The following is a 22,250-nucleotide window of genomic DNA, read 5'->3' as shown; positions in this document are numbered from 1 at the left end:
TACATCAACAGTGAGTGTGACAAAGATGGGACTTCTTGAAAAAACCTTATACCCAGAAAAACTCCACTGTCCTCACCTGTCCCTCACCTGGGAGCAGTGCAGATCCCACCTCAGTAACTGGAGCAGCAATTTCATCCTCAGTTCTTATGGTAGAAACCTTCTGAGTGATTTCTCATCTCTTTAACAGGAACAATCAGTGACTGATCTGTTGATGCAGCTCAACCAGCCTTCCCCAGCCATCTCCATTTCCAAGGCTTTTCTGGAATTACTGATTAAATGGAGGAGGCACAGTTGACTGCACTGTGTCTGCCACAGTGAAATCCTGTTGCAACCATGTTCCTTTCTTGTTTTACACAGCATCCCACCTGTCCTCCTGGTGCTCCCACATCCCCCCATGTGCTCCAGAGCCCTGGCACTGGGTGAGAAGGACTGCAGGAGAGCAGACCCTGCTCAGGAATACCAGCAGCACACACAAAAGCCTGGCTAGAAGTGTTGTATTTTTCCAGTGTGTTTTAGGCTCACACATACCAGGCCTTCCTGCTAATGGCCCAACACCTCTTTTCTGCTCTCTGTGCAGTCAGAAATCCAGCAGTGCTCATTTCCCTGTTTCCACCAGGCTTCCCCTGTGTCTCCCCCACGCTCAGCACCGTGTGCCATGAGCAGCAGGTGTCGTGACAACAGACACGGGACTCCCAGAGGACCCCGGGGTGTTTTTGAGGATCAATTATCTGAAACTGCAAAGCAGGTTTGAAACTGAGTCGCTTCTGAAACAGCTTTTAAAGAGCTGATCATGTATGGAGAGATTTGTGCAAGTGCAGAAACACCTTCCAGCAGGTGTGCATTGAGAGTAGCGCATACATGTGCCCCTGCCAGGGATGGGCTGGGCAGGGCTCCCCACACACCCCACCATGCTCAGCCACCCTTGTCCCCACTGCCACCAACAGATGGAGACTGCAGGACACTGGCTGACATGGAAGGTGATTCCTGGCCATGAGATAGGCTCCTCCTGGGATAAGGCTTGGCAGGGTGTGCACAGCCCCACACCCCAAAGGGCAGGAGATGGCATTTAGGCAGCTGGGGAGTGGTTCTGCCATAGACCCTGCAGCACCAACTTGGTTCCCTGCCAGTAGCCACTGCCCAGAGCCAAAGCATCTGCCCAGGAATGCCCTTGACTTCAAAACAACACCAGTCTGCCTTTTCTTTTTTATTATTAGAGAGAGAATTGCAAGAAAAACATAATGTGAAAATGTTCTAGCAACTCAGAAAGAGCTATGCTAATGGTTCCTTTAATGATCCATTTTCCAGTTTCCAAGGGACATTTACAGGGTGTTCTCAAAACGTGCAGGTAATACATAACACGGGCCAATGAGCCAAAGAGGTGCCTGCAGAAGCTGCAGGGCTGGCAGCACTCTGGGCAGAGCCCCAGGTGCCACCTGCCTCAAGGCAGTGCCACAGCCCCTCATCACTATTGAGGGCACAGGAGGGACACGAGAGACGGCACTTCATCGCCGGCAGCTGCCAAACTTTGCTCTGCCTGGAAGTTTGCACTCCATGGGGCTCTGCTGGCCCTCAGAGCCACAAGAGGGCTCAGGTCAGACCAAAACAACTGCAGGGGGCCCAGAGTTGGCACAAAGTGTGGCAAGTGTCAGCTCCACTGCAGAGCCCAAAGCAGGGCGATAGCGGCCGGGGCAGACACAACTGCAAGCACAGCGGCGGAGCCAGAGCTGCCCCCAAGGCCAAGGCCGTGGCTGTCACAAAGCAGCTTGGTGGCTTTTGGGGGCAGGGAAAAAATAACCTTGGTATCTCTTCTACAGCTCTAAGATGAGTTTTACTCTCGTTTCAGAAGGGTTCTGTAAGGAAATGGAGGATTTGCTGAGCTCCCCTCACACACGCAAATATTTCTGGGGAGTAGGAACTATCATGTGATGAAGCATTTGTTTGTCATTAGTTAAATTTCACCAAATAGCCACATTTCACAACATGCCCAGAAAGCCAAGAGAAGGCACTGGTGAAAGAGGAGCCAACCATTCCTCCTGATCCACAAAGGAAGTTTCCATCTCAGCAACAGCTGGCACAAGCTGCTCAAAAGGAGCCATGGCACAACTGCCCTAAGGCAGACCAGGACACAATGATGGCAGCTGCCACACACAGAGCCCCAGGACAGAGTGCCCTGGTCCCATACTCCCTGAGGAAAGGGGGTTTGCACCTTCATCATGCAAAACCTGCACATCAGCAATGCTCAGGAGGATGTCGAGAACAGAGCTGAGTCAGCACTCACAGGTGACACAAAACCCTACCCAGTCACTTCAAGTATTGTCATTTCTGAGACACTCTGATGTTATCAGGGGGGATCTCTCCCTTTGAAACAGCATTACCTGTGCATGACATTTTCTAATGCAATATTAAATTTAATTGGCTTCCCCTCAGTGCAGCTGTGGCGCTCCTGCCTGGATGAAGTTCTGTGACTCCCACCAAAAGGCCAGACCCATGCTCAGCAAAGGGCACGACTGCCCACTTTGGGCACATCCTCGTGTCCCCTTGCACTGGCATTTGGCTGCTGGTGGCTCCAGCCAGAGCTGAGCCAAGCCTGCACTCACAGCCTCCACATCACACTCATCCAGATAAAAGGACCTGCACAGAAACTTTTCATCTGTTAAAATGCTTTCAGCCATTTAATCTATAAACATGCGGCTTTGTGCACTGAATTCATGTTCTTTCTGCTAAATAGCCTTGAGTATTTTCCAGTCTGCTCATGCCTTGTTTTTGTGTGCGATGGCAGCAGAGGCACGACAGCATCTGAGAGCAGAGCAGGGTGCAGCCTGAGCCCCAGGCCTGGTAAACACACACAGGAACAGGATCCTCACCGGATTTAAATAATTATTAGCAGATGACAATGGGTTTTCCAAGCATCCCAGCAGGGCAGGCTGGCAGGAGGAGCAGACTTCAGAGAAAGCAAATGTTCTCCCACCAGCAACTCACAGGAGCAGGCTTGGCTCTCCAGCCCCGGCACTGCCTCCAGCCCCAAGGGGCACAAATAGAAATAGCTTCCACAGACCCAGCTGCACAAATCCCTTCTCAAATCCCCAAATTAAACTCTGGGTTTTTGTTTTCAAGCACTCTGTTTCCTTGTTTTGACAGTTTGTTTTTCACACAGCGCATCCCCGCTGCAGCTGAAGCCCCACCACTCCCAGCCCTTTTCTCTCCTCTGCTTCTCTGTGGTGCATGAAGGCTGTTCCAGACCCAGCCACTGCTTGTCCCTGCACTCAGGGGACAGCCCCAGCCTGCCCCCTGACTGGCTGAGCCTGCCGGGGAGTCCCATCCCCTCATTTAATGGCCATCCTGGGCTCCCACCTTCCAATCTTCCACAAGGAAGAAGCAGAAAATGAGCTTGCAAAGGTGAAAGGTGGCAGGTTTGCTACACCTGGAATGCAAAGCCTGGGAGAAGCCACCCTGCAGCCTTTGCACCTCACCAGTGGCCACAGCAGAGGCTGCTGCCCACATTTGGTGCAGCTCACACCAAAACTTCTGCCTCAGAACCTGGTGTCCATCCAGAGACTCAGGGAGCAGCTTAAATAAATCAGCTCAGAGAAGATGGAACACTTGATCCCCCAGACAGAGCAGGTAGCTATGAAAAGAGATGGCACAAGGACATTGCAAGGTCCCTTCAGATGGGAACTCACCTGATTATGAAGCAAAAAGGGCACAAAAAAGCAAACAAGGAGCAGCAAGGCTGCAGCCCTGAGGAGCACTCCCGAGGTCATCAGAGCCCTCCACTGTGTCCTCCTGGTGACTGCAGAGTCACCTGGAGTCACCAAGGACAGGACCTTGGCATCCTTGTTGCACAGAGAACCCTACTTATTTTCCAAGGAAACACTCTGTCCTCACTGATATTTATGCAGTTAGTTTAAGCCACACCATAATCTTCCATTTTTCAAATCCATCTCCTCTGCTCACGAAAAGAAAATGTGCCTGTAAAGAAAATCACAAATAATGAGACAGTTGATACATATATTTCATGCTCCAAGAGACACTGCTATCATGCCAGATGCAGGTACAGGCTTACAGCTCCCAGGAAAGCATCCAGGGTACAGACTTGTGGTGCCACATACCAACATCTTCACCTGCAGGAGAGTTTTCACCTTTCCCTCTTCCAAAATCAAACGCAGTGATGCTTACAAAATGCTCTGGGAGAGGGGAAGCGAGTTCTCAGTGCCTTTTCTCACAGCTGGTGTGCCAGTCAGATCTCCAGAGGAACACAGCACTGTACCAGTGTCCAGCCATGGGGCACAGCACCTCAGGGGAACTGGCCCCCAAGGCCACCATGGTCCCCCAGCGCCCCCAGCTAACCACAGCATCTGCTACAGGGCTACCAAGAGAAACCCCAGGCAGAAGGATTCCAATCTCACAGAACTCCAAATGAATTTGGAATTTAATTTGGCAACGAGGATCAACTTGTGCTGATGGCCAGAGGTCAGTGGTCGGCTCCCAGCTGGGCTGCTGAGGGATGCCAGGACTCATTCCCAGACTCAGATATTTAAAACACAAAATACTTTCCCCTCTTCCTTTGGCAGTGGAATTATTGCTAAGGAAACCAATGCTGCAAATTCTGCATTTTTATTTCTCCACTGTAGGAAGCACAAGGCAAAACCAGTCAGCAAGAAGGGCGGGACCCGGCATGGAAACATGAGGAGACCGCAAATACCACGGGTTTGGCACCCAGCTGGGGAGGCACATGGCCGGAGCCAGCACCCTCCCCCGGGCACAGCACGGAGCCCTGGCATGGACGGGCATGGCAGCCATCAGCAGAGCCCCCATCTCGGGGAGCAGCCCCCTGCACCCCTCCTGCAGCGGGGATCACTGCAGCAGCACTGCAGCGCTGGCCCCACCGCTCACCAGCAGCACTGCGTTATTTTTAGGCACGTTTCTATCAAGACCAAATCTTTGCAGAGACACAACTGCAGGGGCATAAAAATCCTTTGCCTTATTATGTCTAGGAGTGGATGGAAGCGCTATCTGCAGAACTTCCCTTCAGCTCTGCTGGCAAAGCAGAGTTTCTAGAGGAGACTTCACGACTTGTGCAACACTATCATCTTCCCGCCGCGTCCTCCAAGCGGATCGTGCTGTGACTCATCCCCGACATAAACACACTAATTATAAATGAAGGTTTCACATATTTAGTGCCAGGTCTCCCTGCAACTCTTAGCCCCAGTCTCAGCAGAACAGGCAACAGAGAAGCAAATTCCCCAGCAACTCACAGCCATTGGCTGACACCCACCAATCCCTCCTGGTCCCAGCCTGGCCTTCGTGGCATGCCCGCTGCTCACAGCTGCCCACATCTGCCAGGTGCACATGGATTGGGGCAGGAGTAGGGCAGGACTGGGACAGGAGCAGGGCTTGGATGGTGGGGATGGATGGATGGATGGATGGATGGATGGATGGATGGATGGATAGCTGCACCAGCACCAACTCCAGCAGCACATACCTACTACAAGCCACCGTATCCAGACAGGCATAGGCTGGGAAACAGTGCTTGGATGCCAGTTTGCACTTTTAGTGACATATGGCAGGGACAGCCACACCTGCTGTTCTGGAGGCTGAGAGCATTCCCAGGAAAACACGGAGAGCAGAGCCTTGCATCCGGCTGCCTCCAGGGACCTGTGGGCATGGGTGGTCCTCCTGCTTTCACAGAGCCATGCTGGAGTTTTGACTGGCCCTGCTGGGCAGCCATGTCCAGAGAAAGCCATGGCACACCAGGGACCAAAGCCCTGCCCATTACCCTTTGCCCATGCTCTTCCAAGAAGGCAAGGAATTAAAGCAGCCAAGAATCTTTCTTTCAAGCCCGCCTGCAAACCAAAACACAGATGCCACATCTAATTTTAGGCCTCCCAGCCTTGAGAGTGTTCTCCCGAGTCTGTGTGAGTGAGCAGTGAGATATCATCTCAGGACACGCCGCAGCCGCAGTGGCTGCGCACCCGCCTTGACCCCAGCTCTGCACAGGGGGGCAAGGGCAGAGCAGGAGGGCACAGCATGGCCAGGAGTTAACAGATGCCCACAGGAGATCCTGCAGGACACACTGAGCCCCCTCCACTAACTGCAGTCGAGGGCAGAGGGACTGGCCAGCCACCCTGCTAGCCCCAGGCTGCCACTTTCCTCCTGCTGGACATGACAACTGCCTCAGCTCAGGCCATAATCCAAGGTTTTAAGCACCCACATGGCAAAAGGGAAGGAGAACTGAACAAGAAGAGGACAGCTGTCCCCTGGAACATTAGCTCCCATCTCAGCTCAGCTCTGCCCAGCCCTCAGCACAGCCCCAGTGGGATTTCTGTCCTGCATGCTTCCCAGCACTGTGCTCTGCTCCCTTTTCAAACCACCCCCAACACAGCCCAGAATCAAGGACCCGGCTCTTGGCACAGGCTGTGCTGTAAACAAGAAAGGGGAAAAGTCCCTGTCCTGCTATTGTTTTTCTAACCATTTAAAGATGCTCCAGAGGACTGGGGAGCAGAATGGGAAGTAATAGATTTCTTTGTAAGGGGAAGATCCTATTATCAGGGAAAAGACTTTTTAACCACAGGGAACACGTGAAAACAAAGCCAATTACGGAGAGCCAGAAAAACGAAATCCATGTGAACAGGCTGAGTTCATCAGGACGATGTCACATGGTCTGGAGCACAGGAGCATGCACAGGGACAATGCCCAGCACCAGCCCACGGGGATTACAGTCCCCACTGCACCCATGGCTCCAGACACGTGTGCCCCAGCCCTGCCCTGCTCACACAGCACTGCCAGGCAGCAGCAGAGGGAGTGGGGCTGAGCTGGTTCTCAGTGTCTGAGCAGGGAGAAGCAGCAATGCCGATCCCACACCAAGCCCTGTGCTGCCTGCAGAGGCTCCCAGAGCTCCAGGCACCTCTCCTTCCTGCGGGCAGCACAGTGCCTGCCCTCCAGGGACATGGGTGCAGAGGGGTGGGGATGCTCCTCGCAGCACAGAGAACACACACAGAATCTGTGTGTGTGGTGTTCATGGGAAGATGATGAGCATCCATATTGTGCACAGGCACACACACGATTCAATGGAAGCAGTAAATCACCCCGGCTCTCTTTGCAGGGGGATTTCATTTTCCAGTTGACGCACCCCATTGCTTCCCAGATGAAAGCTATCAAGCCAATCAGCACAAGAATTCCTGCTCTGTATTTCTCTTTCAAGAGGAAAGTGGAGCTGCCGAGATATCCCGTCCCAGCCCTCCCAGGAGCAGTCGGGAGATGTGCGGGATCGGCGCGAGGGGGAGGAGGCAGAGCCTTCACCAGGAAATTTGTGATACAGAAACTTGTGCCTGGGCTCTGTTCTCAGCACAGGCCAAGGTCAAAGCGGTTTTTTTTTCTGCCGTTTCTAACCGGCAAAGAAGCAAACACAGCTAAAATCTGTAACAGCAGCCAAAATGCTGTGGGCTGGTAAAAACAGCAGAGACAGAAGTGTCGTGTCATTTTGGGAGAGACAAGGAGCCCCCTCCATCCACCCCCAGGCACAGAGAGCACAAGGGGGAGGAAGCAAACCCCAGGGTTTTCCCACCTCATCCCAGGGACTGAACACATCCTCTGTAAAATGTATTCTGGAGATCTGCAGCCTCCTCTCTGGCGTTTGTAGGGATTGTTCCTGCTGGCAGCAATTCCAGAAGCACTCAGTGGGATGGGGGTCTGCTGCTGGAAAACAGAAGGATTTGCCCCGAGGTTCTTCCCAAACCTACAGCCAGCCCATGTCTAGTACCTGCTGGAGCATATTGGTGCAGAGGGAGAGGTCACTCACAGAGTGCACCACCCATCCTAAGGTGACAAAGCCAGGCTCAGAGCAACATGGTCTAGTGGGACATGTCCCTGCCACAGAGGGGAATGCAGTGAAATGGGCTCTAATCCCCCTTCCAAAAAACCATTCCCTGAGTCTATGACCAGATTCCCCAGCCTCCAGCAGGAGCCGTATCAGGCAGCCAGCACCCAGGACATTCCCCCAGCAGTGCCTGTCACAGACACCTGGCTACAGGTGAAAGGTAAATCCTCATGACTGCTGCCATGCCCAGTGCATGAAGGGTGGCTGGAGCTCTGCACGGAGCTCTCAAACAGCTCTCCTGCTTTGCACAGCCCAAGCAGGGCTCTGCCAGCCCAGGCACAAACCGAATGTGTCCCAGGAGCACCCAGATCTCAGGGTAGACACACCAAATGGTAAATGTGGCTGTGCCCAGCTGCTTGCCCTGGCTAAGGCTGCTCACAGCACTCCCTCCCAGGCCCTGTCATTGTCCCAGCACTGGTGGTTCTGCACTGACTCTCCCATCCTGAGCTAAGCCATCTCTTTTGCCCCTAGAGCTGTTCGGGAAGTGGCAGCTGCCTTGCCTGTCACGAGGTGCTCAGCCTGGTCCATCCAGCCCCCAGCCAGGCACCACGACAGACTGGCCCCCTCAGCAGAAACAGGGGCTCGGCCCAGAAATCATTATTTACTTATTAGGATGGGCTCTGTTCTCCTTTGAATGGCACAGAGAAGGCACCAGGACACCTGTGGAAAGCACGGGTGTAATCCAGCCCTGTGGACACCCGAGCTGCCTGGGGCCGGGCGGCCTGGGAAAAGGGCAGAAGCTATAAATACCTGGGGAACTGGCATATACTTTTCAGATTATTTCTATTACTGCAAATCACTTAATCTGAGGTCCATGTCCCTAGAGACCAATCCCACCACTCCTGAGGACGTGTCAGCACCTGACTTCGCTGTCACTATTTGCAGCGGCGGCCCCGGGCGGGGGAGCTGGGGAGCTCCGAGCCAGGGTGCAGCGGGTGACCTTGCTCTCCCTGGCCTCTGTTCAGGCTGAGCAGGGAGCAAAGCAGCACCCTGAGAGCAGCTGAGCCAAGCTGACCCCAGGCAAACCGAGCCTGCCCCGTTCCGCACAGGTCCCCGGGGAGCAATGCCGGGCGCGATGCCGCACTCCCGTAACCCCGCTCCTGCAAACACTGTCCCGGGGCTGTGCAGGGACACCGGGGCCACAGGAGGTGAGCGGGCCCATGCAGGGGTGCAAGGTCCAGCAGGCTGGTCCCCAGGAACCGGCACAAAGCCAGCACGGCCCCCCGGGACCCCAGCGCTGAGCCAGGGCTGCGGCACTCACGCACCTGGGGCTGCTGTCAGACCTCAGCCCGCAGAAAAGGGACAATTCCCATTTCCACAGCTGCCTGGAGGCTGAAAGAATCGCTGCTCCTGAGCGCTTCAGCAGTGAAGTCCTACTGCTGGCAGTGTTTTTATTATGTTAGAGGATAATTTGAATCTCACCTGAAAACGGTGGCGAGAAGGAACAGGGTTGCAATGGCTGGATTTAAAGCAGAACAAAGCACAGGCACTGCCCACTGCACGTACCTGGCCAGGGTGAGCTGGATTTAAACAGAACAAAGCACAGGCACTGCCCACTGCACGTACCTGGCCACAGTGAGCTGGACTCCCCCCACCAGGAGGTTTCCCCAGAGAGGCTCATCCCTCCCTCTGCCCCTCACCCGGAGCAGGCAGGGGATTAAGGGTGGTTGGACGTGGATGAGCAGCACAGGCACATCAGGGAAGGCAGGCAGCACTGGTAACAGTGAGAGAATATGGATGGAGAACCTCCGTCACAAGTCTTTGCCATGACAACTGGGCCAGTTCCTTTTCATTTCAATGAGCTCCCTCATAGCACTGTTCACAAACAAGGCTGGCTCTGGTCTCCACAGTGTGCAGACACGCTCGATAGCAGGGCCACCAGCCACTGCCAGGGCCACCACTGGGCACGCTTGCATGGCCACCCACCAAGGGCTGATATGACCAAATCTGCCTCCTAATTGTTCACCAGGCATTTATAAATGCTCTGCTACAACAGGAGATGGGACGTCTGCCTCCTGTGCATGCTGGATCTCTGGAGGAAAAAGAGCTGGAAAGGATCCAGTACCTCACAGGAAGTGTTGCCATTGCTGTTTTCCTATGATCATGGTGCAGAGCTGGGCTCATCCAAGGTGAGAGCAGATCAATCTGATCAATATCCATGTTTGACCCAATGATGACCCCAGCAGGAGGTACCTGTGCCCCCTGTGCCACGTCACTACATGCACGTGGTGGCACCAAGCTGCCCTCCCCAGCTGGCCCAGGCTGTCCATGATGGCTTTGTGGCACTTGCTTTGCACCAGTCTGAGGTGCAGACGTGCCTTCTGCAGAAAATCTTCCAAAAATAAAATTATCTTGCACAAAGTAATGAGGCTGAGGAGCTGTGCAAGGAGGAATCTTCATTTTTCCTGTGTATTTTCAATGTTCCAGAGCCGTCCACAGCTGCACAGATCTCTGGGATTTACCAGGGCAGCTCTCAGAAACAAACAGTTTTTACTAGAAGTCATAGAAAGTCTCCCACTGAATAGTTTTCTTTCAGTAAACACTCATTTGATAAATTTTAAATGTTCACAGGACGATAAAATAAAATACAATTTCTTTCTTCTGTAATTTTAGTCCACAATCACTAGCAGAAAGTATCCGCTGCAAACACCAACCCAGCAGGCTCCAGTGAGTGCTCCAAGTCTAGACAGCAACTGGCAATGGAGAACAGGCAAACTGGGACAGCCACCCTCAAACAGCAATTTATAAAATATGAATGAAGGTCCGTGCCAAGAGTGGAATTCATGGGAATGACAGAAAAACACAAAGAACTGAGTGACTGCTCTCTACTACAAATTGTTCTTAACCCCGTGTAATGAAACTGTTTTCATCACACCAAAACACGACGATGAGATTTCCAATATTTTAGGGAATTCTGTGATTGCTTCCTGCAATACATGGCAGTGATTCCAGCTTTCCTCCCATGCAGAGACTGAATTCTGATCTGCTCCAGTTTCCCTGAGCCCGTTCCTCCCCCTGCCCGTGGGCAATGTGCGCCCGTGGGGACCCGGAGGTGACGCCTGGCACGGACACACAGCGGGCTCTTGTCTCTTCTCTGCTGGAGCCAGCGCGGCCTTGGAGGGTCCTGCTGCAGGGGGAGGGAGCTGGCATCGCCCCTGGGACACCGCTCACATCGCCTGCCTCGCTACACTGTTTCTGCTCTCATTCTTCCCGGGACTGTCCCACTTCCTCGCTCTGAGAAACTGCACAGAGGCAGCGACTTCCAGGAATTGTGGGCTCCGTGCCTCGGGACAGGATCCCAACTCCAGCACCCGCTGATGCCCAGCCCCTGGGGCTGGTATGGTACCTGTGCCCATGGCAGGGATCCTGTTCTGGGGGAAAAACCCATCTCTGCACAGGGAATCCTGACTCCTGTCCCCTGGGCTACAAAACACTCTCCAAATCATTCTTCTGTTCCAAATCTCTCTCCTGTCCGTATTTTGACACGCTCTTCTGTCCTCAGAAGCAGCACCAAAGCACTTCCCATTGTGAACTGGCTCTCAGTTAACTGGAATGAAGTTCTCCCATGAGGAAAACCAATGTTAATGCCAGACTGGCTCCAGGGAGTGGTGCTCATCTGTTCAGTGGATAAACACCTGTGCAATAGGGAATCTGTAAACAGCAGGAAGAATGTAAAAGCTGCATAAGCAGGAGAAGAGCTGCCATGAGCAGATCCTGTGCAGCTGCCAGCCCCAAATCCTCCGGAAAAGACACAAAATACCTGTGTGACTCTGACCCACCAACACTCTGAAAGCTTTTTGTGGATTGTTTCTTTGGCAAAATTTTCTGATTTGCAGCTGCTGCTTCCAATACCAAGTGCCACATAAAGCCTGTGCTTCCACTGCAACCAGCACTTGAGAGGAGCCAGGGTGGAATACTCACTGCCGATACCAAGCACAAGACTGTGGAAGCAGCTTCCAGAGGGTGTAAGAGCTCAAAAGCCCAAGATATTTAGAAAATAGAATGGGAAAGCCTAGAGGAGGATGGGGCAAAGCCTGCTTTGGGCAGTGAAGAGGCAAAGAGATGCTGTGTACCCTCAGAGCAGCTGGTGGGTCCCACAGGGACACCTTACATGTGTGCCCTCCACAGCCCAGCCCCTGAGAGCTGATCCATCTCCCCTTCCCAGCAGTAAGGGAGAGCTGGAGCACAGGAGAGCAGGGGAGAGAGGGAGGGACGGACAGAGGAGGGAGGGGAAAACGAGGAGACCATTTTATGAGATTTGATATTTGTTCAGGAGTGAGAAAAAGGAGACACCAGTGCCGTGCTCCAGGTCAGTGCCCAGTCCTTGGCTGCTCCCCCAGTCCTGAGGGGTTCTGCTTGCTGAGCACAGCTCCAACATCCCTGTAGCTCCAGTTACCCAGCCCCAGCGTATCACCTACTTCACAACCTCAGCTCCAGCCATGACAGACATGCACCCTGCACAGCCTGCTATCATGCCAGCTCACATTCACCCAGCCCTGAGTTCTCTATTCCAGTTCCAGCTGGATTATCATAGTTGTCCTGTGAGCAAGGAAAGGGTGAGAGGTGCTGAGGAAGAAATGTGTTTATCTTTTTTCTTCTCCATTTATCAGGAACTGACAGCAAGCTTTAGCACACCCCCAACTCCCCTGGCCACCAGAGGCTCCCTGTCCATGTGTCCATAGGGGCCAAAAGGACCGGCTGCCCACACAATGTTCTGCCATGCTCCTCTTGTCTTCGAAGAAATATTTGCATCCTCTGGCCAATTGCCAGAGCAGAGAGGTCACACTGACAACAGCAGACAGGAGGGTCAGCCCCTTCCCAAGGGCTTTGGAGTTCTGCCAGTGCAACGCTGGGGGTCCCCAGAGCACCCCTGGGACTGGGATGCCAGAGCAGCTGCTGCCGGGCACAGACTGGGAGTGAGAGCAGCCCTGAGCACGAGCTCCTGCCTCATTCCATCTCTCAGTGCAACAGCTGCCCTTCACTCCCTCCTCTCTTTGCCAGTCTTATCTCCTCCCTCCATAGGAAGGAATTACTGCAGGTTTTATCTGTAAGCCTATCACAATTACAGAGCAGAAACGATTACAGAGCCATGGAGCCAGGTGATGAATGAACACGTGGCACTGGCCCAAGCTGACCACAGCCAGACTAGGGAAGGGAACCAAAGGCAGATGTAAGCAGCAAACACCAGGATTCCAACCAGTATCAGCACCAGGTAACAGCAGTGATAGCAAATGCCACTTAAAAACGTCTGAAGCTACGTGGACAGCAGATTTTCCTGAGCCAAAAGCCCCTTAAATCCTTTTCTCCCCTTTGATTCCATTGCTTCAGTAACAGCTCCTTCTCTGATTCCATTTCATTCTAAACCAGAGGCCACCCCCTCCAATCCACCACTGTAATTTGTCTTCTGATGGCAGAGCCTTGGATTTATTCTGACAATGCTCCATCTTGCTCCTGAAACAGGTTATTTTGTCACCTCAAATACTGCTGGTAGTAATGATGCAACAACCAGAGCAAAAAGATAAACAGCTCCAAGTCCAGAGTAACAAAACATCCAATTAATTTGCTAATTACATGCAAGCCTGACTGGTGCAGTCAGGGATACTCTACCAAAAGCTTTAAATTAAACCCAATTGTGTTAATAACCACATTGTGGTTATTAATTGTGTTTCTGAGATGTGCCAGCACCTCCTAACCCTGACAATCCCTCAAATATTAAAAACTGCTTATGCTTTAGTGTCATATAAAGGGTGTTTAACTCAAAAATACCTATCCATACCTGGTCCCAACTGCAGCAGGGTAGAACTGGATCTTGGGAGAACTCCATCCATGAGGGAAGAGCCACAATCCTGCTGGCAGACAGCAGGACCATCCAGAGAGGAAGGAAAGTAGGAGCAGCACACCTTGAAATGCTCCTTATTCTCCAAAGCAAGGGGGCCTGGGTGTGCTCTGCTCCCAGCAGCACCTTGAGGGACAGGGCTCTGAGGTGCCCATTGCCCCAGAAGTGCCCTCACTGTCCCCACAGAACACTGAGGCTGCATCTTCTGAGGGTACAAGGGAAAGCTTCATGTGCAAGGTCAACTAGTGCAGGAGATCAGACCTTGCACCAGACAGCACAGGGGTGCAGGTCCAAAGGCCAGTCATCCTTCCATCAGGGAATTTTACTACACAGCCTCTCAGCTCCCACAAACCTTCCTTCCCCCAGGCCCTGCTGCCTGGGATGCTGGTACACGATCCCCACTCCAGAGCAGCAGAGGCTGTTCCTGTGCTGGCACCCACAGAGCCAGGAGAAAATGCAAATCTGCAGGAATGGGCCAGCAGCACGCTGCAAAGCTAATGGAGACTTTGCTAGGATAAAATGTAAACCTGGCAGCGATTAACACACACGGCTTGAGCCAGACCACGCCGAGCATTCTGCTTTCTTTACGGTGTTTGGAAATTACATGTGAGCACAGAGAGACAATGACCCTCCATTACACCTTTGCAGCAGCAGGGCTCTATGAGCCTTGGAGTTCAAAGGACAAGACACTGGTGTTGTAAAGGTTGCTCCAACCCTGCTGATCCCACAGAAGTCTGCTAGGGCACAGCACACCCAACAGAGCTGCAAGGGAGAGGAGTGCACAGCACTTCCCACAGGAATGAGGGAGATGTATCTTATCTCTAAGGCAAGACCCGGGCAGAATGTACCTGCTGCTGCCTGGTCCAGCCTCCAAGGCTGCCTGCAGACCTCCATGGGAGCCACACCTGCTCTCCTCAGTGTGACATTCCCAGCTGTGCGGGACCCCACAGCACTGCTCCGCAGGCAGAGCGGCCGCACGGAGCAAACCTGCACCGCCATCACCAGCACCCCTATGCTGAACTTCCCAGCTTGATTCCTCCCTGCCTCCTCTGCACTGATTCCAGCAGAGATTTATCCAGACTCCAGAGACACACCCAGAGCTCACACAGCTCCTGCCACGTACGAAGCTCACAGCTGGATGATGCTCACAGCTGCACTCTTTCTGACCTGTCATTACTTTTATTCTTTTTTCTTTTGCCAAGCCCTTGACATCTCTGTACAATCCCCCAGTAAATCACTGTGTAGATGGAAATTGCCCTGGTACCCAAATGACGCTCTGGGCATTTAAAACAGAAACAAGCCCAGAGGCAGTGCACTTGCCTGGTGCTAATTTAGAGGTAAAATCTAATTGTTCATTTCAGCCTTTGCTCCCAGCATCCCAAGCATCACAGGGTGAGTGTGTGGATACAGGACTCCCACAATGCAAACCCCAGCTGAGGCCTCACATACTCCTGGATGGGGCTGCCTCTGGGCCAGCAGAAAATCCCTTGGGCAGCCCTTTCTCCCTCCCATTTCCATCAACTTGGCCACATTCTGTTGTGCTGACAGGTGAGAATGCAGGTGCTCACTGCTTTAAATGTTGTACAGGTATTTTATAGAGATGGCTCATGTACTTTTTTCCAAGTTAATCCACCAAGAAAAATTATTCTGATTGAATCCTACTTCTCAAAAAAAAAAAATCTCCCCTCCTCTGACTCATTCCCAAAACCTGTTCTAGCTCTACTTTAAAACACATTTTCTACCTGTATTTAAAACAACTCCGAAGTATAGGTGATGTTTCTCTGCCACTACATTCGGGGTTTCCTGCTCTGCACAGCGCATTCCCGCAGGCAGCTCTCGGCGGGACAAGTTGCTGGGAGGATTTTAGCTCGATGTCAACATCCGTCCGTGCCTCGGGGCTCAGCGTCCCGATCTCGCCCGCTCCCAGCGGCCAGGAGCAGCGAGATAACAGATGCGTGAGGAAATGAGATAAACGCAACGACCTCACAGGACGGCGGGGACACCAGGCGCGCACCGCGGTGCTCCTGGCAGGATCTCTCCTAGTCAGTCCCAAATGAGAGCATGGAGGCAAAAGGGAAGATTCGGCAGCGGAGACCAAAGCGGGAACAGCCAGGACACAGCGGGTGTGACCCGCGGTGAGCGCGGCGGGGCGGCTGGGGCGGCGCGGGGTGCAGAGGGTGGATGAGGGATGCGGACACGGGATGCCGGTACCGGCGGGATGCAGGATGCCGGCGGGAAGCACGGCGCAGGGAGCGCTTGCCGGTGTGCTGCGGGACGCGGGTACTCACCGGAGGTCGCCGTAAGCGCCGGCGTAGCCCTCGACCCAGGGCTCGAGCTCGCTCTTGATGCCGGGGGCGGGCGCGGCGAAAGGCGCCCGGCCCGGTGGGTACCAGGCATCGCCAGGGCAGTCGGCGGGCCCGGCGGGCGGCTCGGGGCACGGCCCGTAGAGCTGCCCTTCCTCGGCGAAGAAGGTGGGCCAGGGGGGCGCGGGGCCCGGCGGGACCAGCTCGGCCCCGAAGCGGCACGGGCCGCCCCAGCCGCCGCCCGGGGACGGCCCCGCCGCGCTTTCCAGCTTGACGCGGCCGAAGCCGCGGGGCAGCCCCGGCCCGGCGGGCGGCTCTGCGGCCAGGGCGGCCTCGAAGACGGGCGAGGGGTCGCGGGCAGGCGGGCGGGGGGCGCGGGGCGGCCCGGCGGGCACGGCGAACATGCAGTCCTCGCGGGGCAGCTGCTCGGCCGGGGTCTCCAGCGCCTCCAGCGCCAGCCCCATGGAGGCGGACACGGCGCGGCACAGCTGCCGGGCACTGTCGCCCAGCGGATCCTCCTTGTCCGCCGGCTCGGTCTCGGGCGGCGGCAGCATCGGAATCGCACCCGCCTCGCCCAGCAGCTCCCTCAGCTCTCCGGTGCAAGGGAAGGACGAGCCCATGGCGGGGCCGGCGGGCGGCAGCGCCTTACCGGGGGCGCGGGGCTCGGGGGGCGGCAGGCAGCCCGGCGGGGGTGGCAGGCAGGCGGGGGAGTCCGGAGGCGCTCGAGGGCTCGGCGGGCAGGGCGCGCTCGGCGGCGGCTGCCCGGCGCCGCCCGGTTCCTCTCGCGGCGGCTGGAAAGCGTCGCAGACGCTCTGGAAGAAGCTCTGAAAAGCCCCGCGGAAGGTCCTGCCCGCCGGTCGCGGGTAGACGCGACCGACCCCCAGCTGCACCTCCATGCTCGCCGAGCGCGGGGCAGCTATCGCTGCGGCGGCGGCGGCGGAGCGAGGCGAGGGCGGAGAGCCTTGGCAGCGCTCCCGGCCCGACCCCCGCGGGCCGCCTACCCGTGGCGCTGCTCCGCGGCGCCCATGGCAGTGCCCGCCGGGCTCGCAGCTCGGTGCGCGCAACAGGCAGGGAAAGTTGTCGGCGGGGGCGCGGGCAGGTGCGGCGGCGGAGCGAGGGGCGGGCGGGGGCGGCCGCCGGGAGGGAGGCGCGGCGGGGAGACCGCCCCGCTCCGGGCTCCGCCGCGATTAACTCTGTGGCGGCCGCGGCGTTGGCGGCTCCCGGCCGGCCCCGGGCTCGGCGCGGCCCCGGCGGCGGCCCCGGAGCCGCAGCCCCGCCGCAGTGTCCGGGCTCGGCGCCTCGGAGCTGGATGAGCGTGCCCGTCCCGGCCCGCTGGGGACATCGCCCGGCACCGCGGCCCCGGGGGACCGCCCGCCCGGCCCCCGCGCCCCGGCTGGGCGGGACGGGGCGGGGATGGGGGCGGCGGCCTCCCGGGATCCCAGCTGGGCTGCTGATGGAGCGGGTGCGTGCGGGAAACCCGCCCCGGGCCGGCTCCGCTGCTCCCCCGCTCTCCCCCCGGCTGACAGCTGGCGCAGCTGGGCGGACTTGGTCAGAAAAATGCTCCTTTTGGCCCCTGGCGTGTCGGCGCTCACGGCTCCCCACCCTGGGCCGGGCCCGAGGAGATCCCCGCAGCTCTTGGTGCGGTTCCTGCCTGAGGACCTTCCCGCCGCCCGCTTCCACCCCCCAGCGCCCCGTGTCGTGCCACAGCCCCCGCCTGGCAAAGCACGAACCATCCCAGGGGCATCCCCGCCCGGGTCACGCACTGGGATGAAAAACACCTCGCTGGCAGAGAGAATTAGTGCGGGACCTACCGTAAACAAGGCTTGAGCTCCCCTTGCTGGTCCTGGAATAGCAATCCTAAAGCAACTTCTGGGACGCACCATCTCTAGGAAACCTGGGAATGGAAACATTTTCATTCGAGGGAGCTTAGAACAGGCCCCTTACTTTGAGCCCCTTTGAAGACAAAGGGAAAAAAGTAATAAATAAGCGGAGCCCGTGGGGAAAACAGAGAGACATATCTCATCTTTTAAAAGCCTTTTTACAAGCTGTGGAAGATAAAAATAAAAATCGAAGTCCAGCCAAGCAAAATTTGGCAATGTGCTCCATCCTGCCTGCGGGATGGGAGCAGCTGGGGGAGGGAGAGGAGGGATGTGCGCCGTGGGGATGGGGTCACTGCCGGTGCCTCTGCAGCCCAGTACTGCTGAGGGCAGGGGCTGCCACCCCCGGGGCCGTGGGGAGCCTAGGACTGTGCCCTGCTCCCCCTGGCCACCAGTGAGAAGGAGAATTTGCAGAGAAACCTCATCAGCCCTTGCTTGTGGGTGAAACACCGAGCTGGGCTCTGCTGCCAAGTCCCACAGCCCCAAAGTGCTGAAGGCAGCTCAGCTAACGCCTGAGATGGTGAAAACCAAGGGAGATGCTGTAAGAGATCTGCTGCCCAGTGGATGTGGGCTCCAGTGAGTTTGTTGTTCCAGCCTCTCGGAGCTGACAGGCTCCTGGAGTGAAATACACAGACTGTGGAGAACCTCTAGGGGAGGATTCTCACTGTCAGCATCAAGAACTGTATCAAGAAGGGCTGAGGGCTGGGGCTGCAGTGTGGGATCACTGCAGGAACAAGAGCCTCTATGCCTCAAAGGAGACATGGGCTGAGATCAGAGAGCTTCGCTTGACCCCACTGTTCCCACGAGGAGGAAACATCCTCAGCTTGTACACCCTGGAACACCACAACCTGCAAAGACCTCAGCACAGCTCAGAATTCTGATGTTCAAACAACCATCCTGTCTGGGATGGGACCTGTTGGGGCCTCAACTCCTGGCTCTGGAGCTTTGGCTGTGGTGCTGTTTCTGTTGCCTTGTCCTTTCTCCTCTCTGCAGCATCCACAGGGCCCTGTATTTTCCCCTGTCTGAGTGTTGCTGTCGGGTTTTTGGAATGTTGATCCCTGCAGAGGTGCAGAAAGCGAGACTGCAAAATGGTTTGTGTACTTCAGCCTGCAGAGCCAACACTTCAGTTCTGACTGATGATCTGTGGCAAAGATGTTTTTAATTTATTTCTTCAACAGGCATCTTCCAAGGGTTTTTTTTTTAACTTGGTCCTCACATTTCATTTAAAATTGGTGAAATGTTAGTGGATTTTCTGGCTGTATATGTGCACGACTGCATATGTTAGGCTTAAAGGATCTGTGAATTTAATCTTTATACTTGGTTGCCGAAGTCATCACACAGTGCTCTAGAGATGTCCTTTTCTCAGCTTGAATTTGATATGGATTTCAATTATATTTTCCCATTCCCCCAGCAACACATATTCAGGTAATTTGTATCTGTAAATGTGATTTTGTGTTACTGTGAAATGTGAAAATGTGTTATTAAAGTGTGAATTTAACATCCCATACAGGTAATAAGACTTTCTGCACAGGCTGAGGTTTGAGCTGTGTATGTCACCAACAGTTTAGTCTTTCAGTTCAAAGTCAATTTAAATGCACAAAGAGTTAAAAGGATTGAAGATGGTGGACTTGAGTGTGTGTCATAGAACAGGCACTCTGCCTGGCCTCATAGAAAGCAGAGAGAGCTCCAGCTTGGGCAGGGGGAGATGCTGAGCAAACCCAATCCAGCAAAACACTTTGACACATCTTCGTCTTGAAGTGTATAAATAGTCCCAATGAAATCTAGGAAATACTCCTGTGCTTAAGGTTAAGGATTCCCTTAAGTGCTTTGCTGGATCAGTACCAAGGTGATTATTTACAAAGCGCTGTCAAAAACATTGGACACCAAGAAAAAAAATTTTCTGATAAAATCCTTTGGCTCAGAATGTCCTGTGTGACTGCTCAGAACTGCAGCAAACAACATTTTTCAGAGATAGGGGCCATTCCATGAAAAATTTCCCTCCAGACCCAAGAGAAACAGGTGGTCCTTTGTTTTGCTGCCTGAAAAAACATTTAAAATCAGGTGATTCTCTAAGAACTCAAATCTACAGCCACAGAGAGCTCAAATGTTATCAGGACAGTTCCACAGAACTCGCCAGGAACAGAATCAATCATTTTTCACCATTAATCTTTAGTAAAATGAGGCCAGTAACACAGACTCTGACAGTTTTGCTTCCATTCCTTGAAGCCAGTTGCAGGCATAACCCATTAGCCATCACTTACTGAATTACTCTGATTACACTCCTCCTTCTGTACCCTCCCAGCTGTGAGCAGATGTCAACAGCTGGGAACCTGTCTCTGAACCTGCCCTGCCAACATCCCCTAGATGGTGAACCTGTGGAGTTTTTCCCAGCTGCATAAAAAAGGAGGAATCGCGTCTGTGGATCATTGAAAATGAAGGCAGAGATTCAGAAAGGATCACAAGCACAAGGGTTACATCCCACTCTGACCAGGGCAGAGGCAGCTGGATGAGCCAGAGGCACTCTGAGCCTCAGTGGTGCCTGTGCAGGTTGGGATGTGCCTCTGCTCTCATTAATTGCCTCTCAGCAAGGAAGGCACGGTGATTTAGGGGAAAGCAGCACAAACAGGCGAGAGAAACTGGTTTGTGCTACCCTGGATGCTGTGGTCAGGCTGGGAACCCATTAGGGCTGCAGGAGCAGCCAGCCCAGCCTTCCACCACCCACACCTGTGGACAGCAACCAGGCAGGAGCCTGTAAAACACCAGGCTCATTAATGCTGCCTCCCACAGCTTTCCTCATTATTCTGTGCACTCTATTATTCTTAAGCTGCTTAGAGCTATACAATACAATTTTCTTAAGATTTAAAATATTTTAGCCATTTGTGTCAATCCTGGACTGCTGACTGCCTTGTCTCATCAGACAGGTATGTGAGTTCCCATGGGTGGGTTAAGAGTCTTTAAAATTTGCCCTTGCATGAAGGTGCAGACAATGTTTTCACTTTCATCCATTTTAATTCTGAACATTAATAATGTCTCACATCTCTCATAGTTTGCACCTTTCTGATTTAGGGCACAGGTTGCTTAACCCTTCCTTGCACGTCTCCTTAGTGGCCAACACTGCTTTTACCCAAGAAAGCCCAAAGCTCAGGTGTCCCTGGAGCAGGAATCATCTGTCCCTCACTGCTCTCTCAGTGAGCTTTGATCAAGCGTTTGGGACAGATCAGACAGGGGATCCTGCTGTGCTGTGCTCATGTCACCCTGCAAGCCTTTGCTTAGCAGGAGGGGATTGACTGAGCATTGTCACCTCTCAAAACCCAGGAGAAGAGTTTGACAGAGCCCTGGCTCCCAGCAGGACTCCCTGGCTGGACCCTGCCCAGCAGCATCAGAGGGAGGCAGACCTGCACAAAGCCTCTCAAATGCCTTTGTTTGCATCTTGGAACAAATCCTGCCTTAAATACAGGGCTAAGCAACATCTTAGGTAATACTTCTGGAACAGTTACAGTCACCTGAAGTGTTTTTCTTCTCTTTGCCCAAATTCATCCCTGTCACCTCCACAGAATCTCTAGCATGTTTTCCTTCTGTGACAGCTTGGAGGCAGATTTTCAGAACAGCCTGTTCATGCACCTTAGTGAGATGACTGAAGTGCTTGGTCCAGTTGATCAATCCTTGCAGTGCTGAGAACAACACAAATCTTCCCTCCTAATGAAACACACATTTGAACCGTTTCCCATGTCTTACACAATTGCCTTTTGGGCAGAGTTTGGAGCTCCTCAGGAGCCAGGGAGGTGATACACAAGTTTGTCATGAGTTCCAGTATGAAATCTGGTCCAAGGCAACAACAGTGGCAGATCCATTTTCCCAGCCTGCAGCTGGGAGAAACCTGGGATAAGCCCACTTCCAGTGCTTGGCAGGGATGCCTACCTAAAGTGAGATGCCAGAGGCTGATGAAGGTTCAGTGGCTTCATTGGAACCTGTGGGCACTTTGGGCTGCCCTCAGCAGGTCAGGATTCATCCAAGCTTCAGTGTGGAGCTGTGTTATGTTATTGCTGTGTGTTTGAATACCCTGAGGATTTCAAGAAGTGTCAGAATGTTTTCCTTTATCTACAGTTCCTAATGCTGCTGTGCTCAGCAGGCACAGCCCTTCCCCAGCACACCTCAGAGGTCATTGCACACTCCAGTTTCCAACACTGCTTTTTAAACACATCTAAAGAATATCAGAGAGGAAAGGTGTGTGCCAGGGCTCAGCTGAGAGGGCCTGAGAGGATGAGGTTGTGTTGATCAAATGTAAGAGCTGCTGTGGGAAGAAAATTGCCCATTGGAAACTTCAATAAAACAACACACCTCTTTCATGTTGCTACAGC

General features: G+C 54.1%; 1 protein-coding gene across 2 annotated transcripts in view; it reads right to left on the bottom strand.

The window, feature by feature from the left end:
- Positions 1-17,138, bottom strand: part of AR (androgen receptor) — a 40,213-nt gene extending 23,075 nt beyond the window's left edge. The window contains exon 1 of one of the 2 annotated variants that reach the window (XM_064712639.1): positions 17,017-17,138. In XM_064712639.1, the coding sequence (XP_064568709.1) occupies positions 17,017-17,042 (26 nt within the window). In that variant the 5' untranslated portion in view covers positions 17,043-17,138. Of the gene's footprint in view, positions 1-16,000 lie in introns of both variants that reach the window. The other variant, XM_064712637.1, reaches the window with a different exon arrangement.
- Positions 17,139-22,250: the final 5,112 nt, after the last annotated feature.

Source organism: Zonotrichia leucophrys, chromosome 4A (assembly GCF_028769735.1).
Source record: "Zonotrichia leucophrys gambelii isolate GWCS_2022_RI chromosome 4A, RI_Zleu_2.0, whole genome shotgun sequence".
Taxonomy (NCBI): Eukaryota; Metazoa; Chordata; class Aves; order Passeriformes; family Passerellidae; genus Zonotrichia; species Zonotrichia leucophrys.
This window is presented reverse-complemented; position numbering and strand designations above follow the sequence as displayed.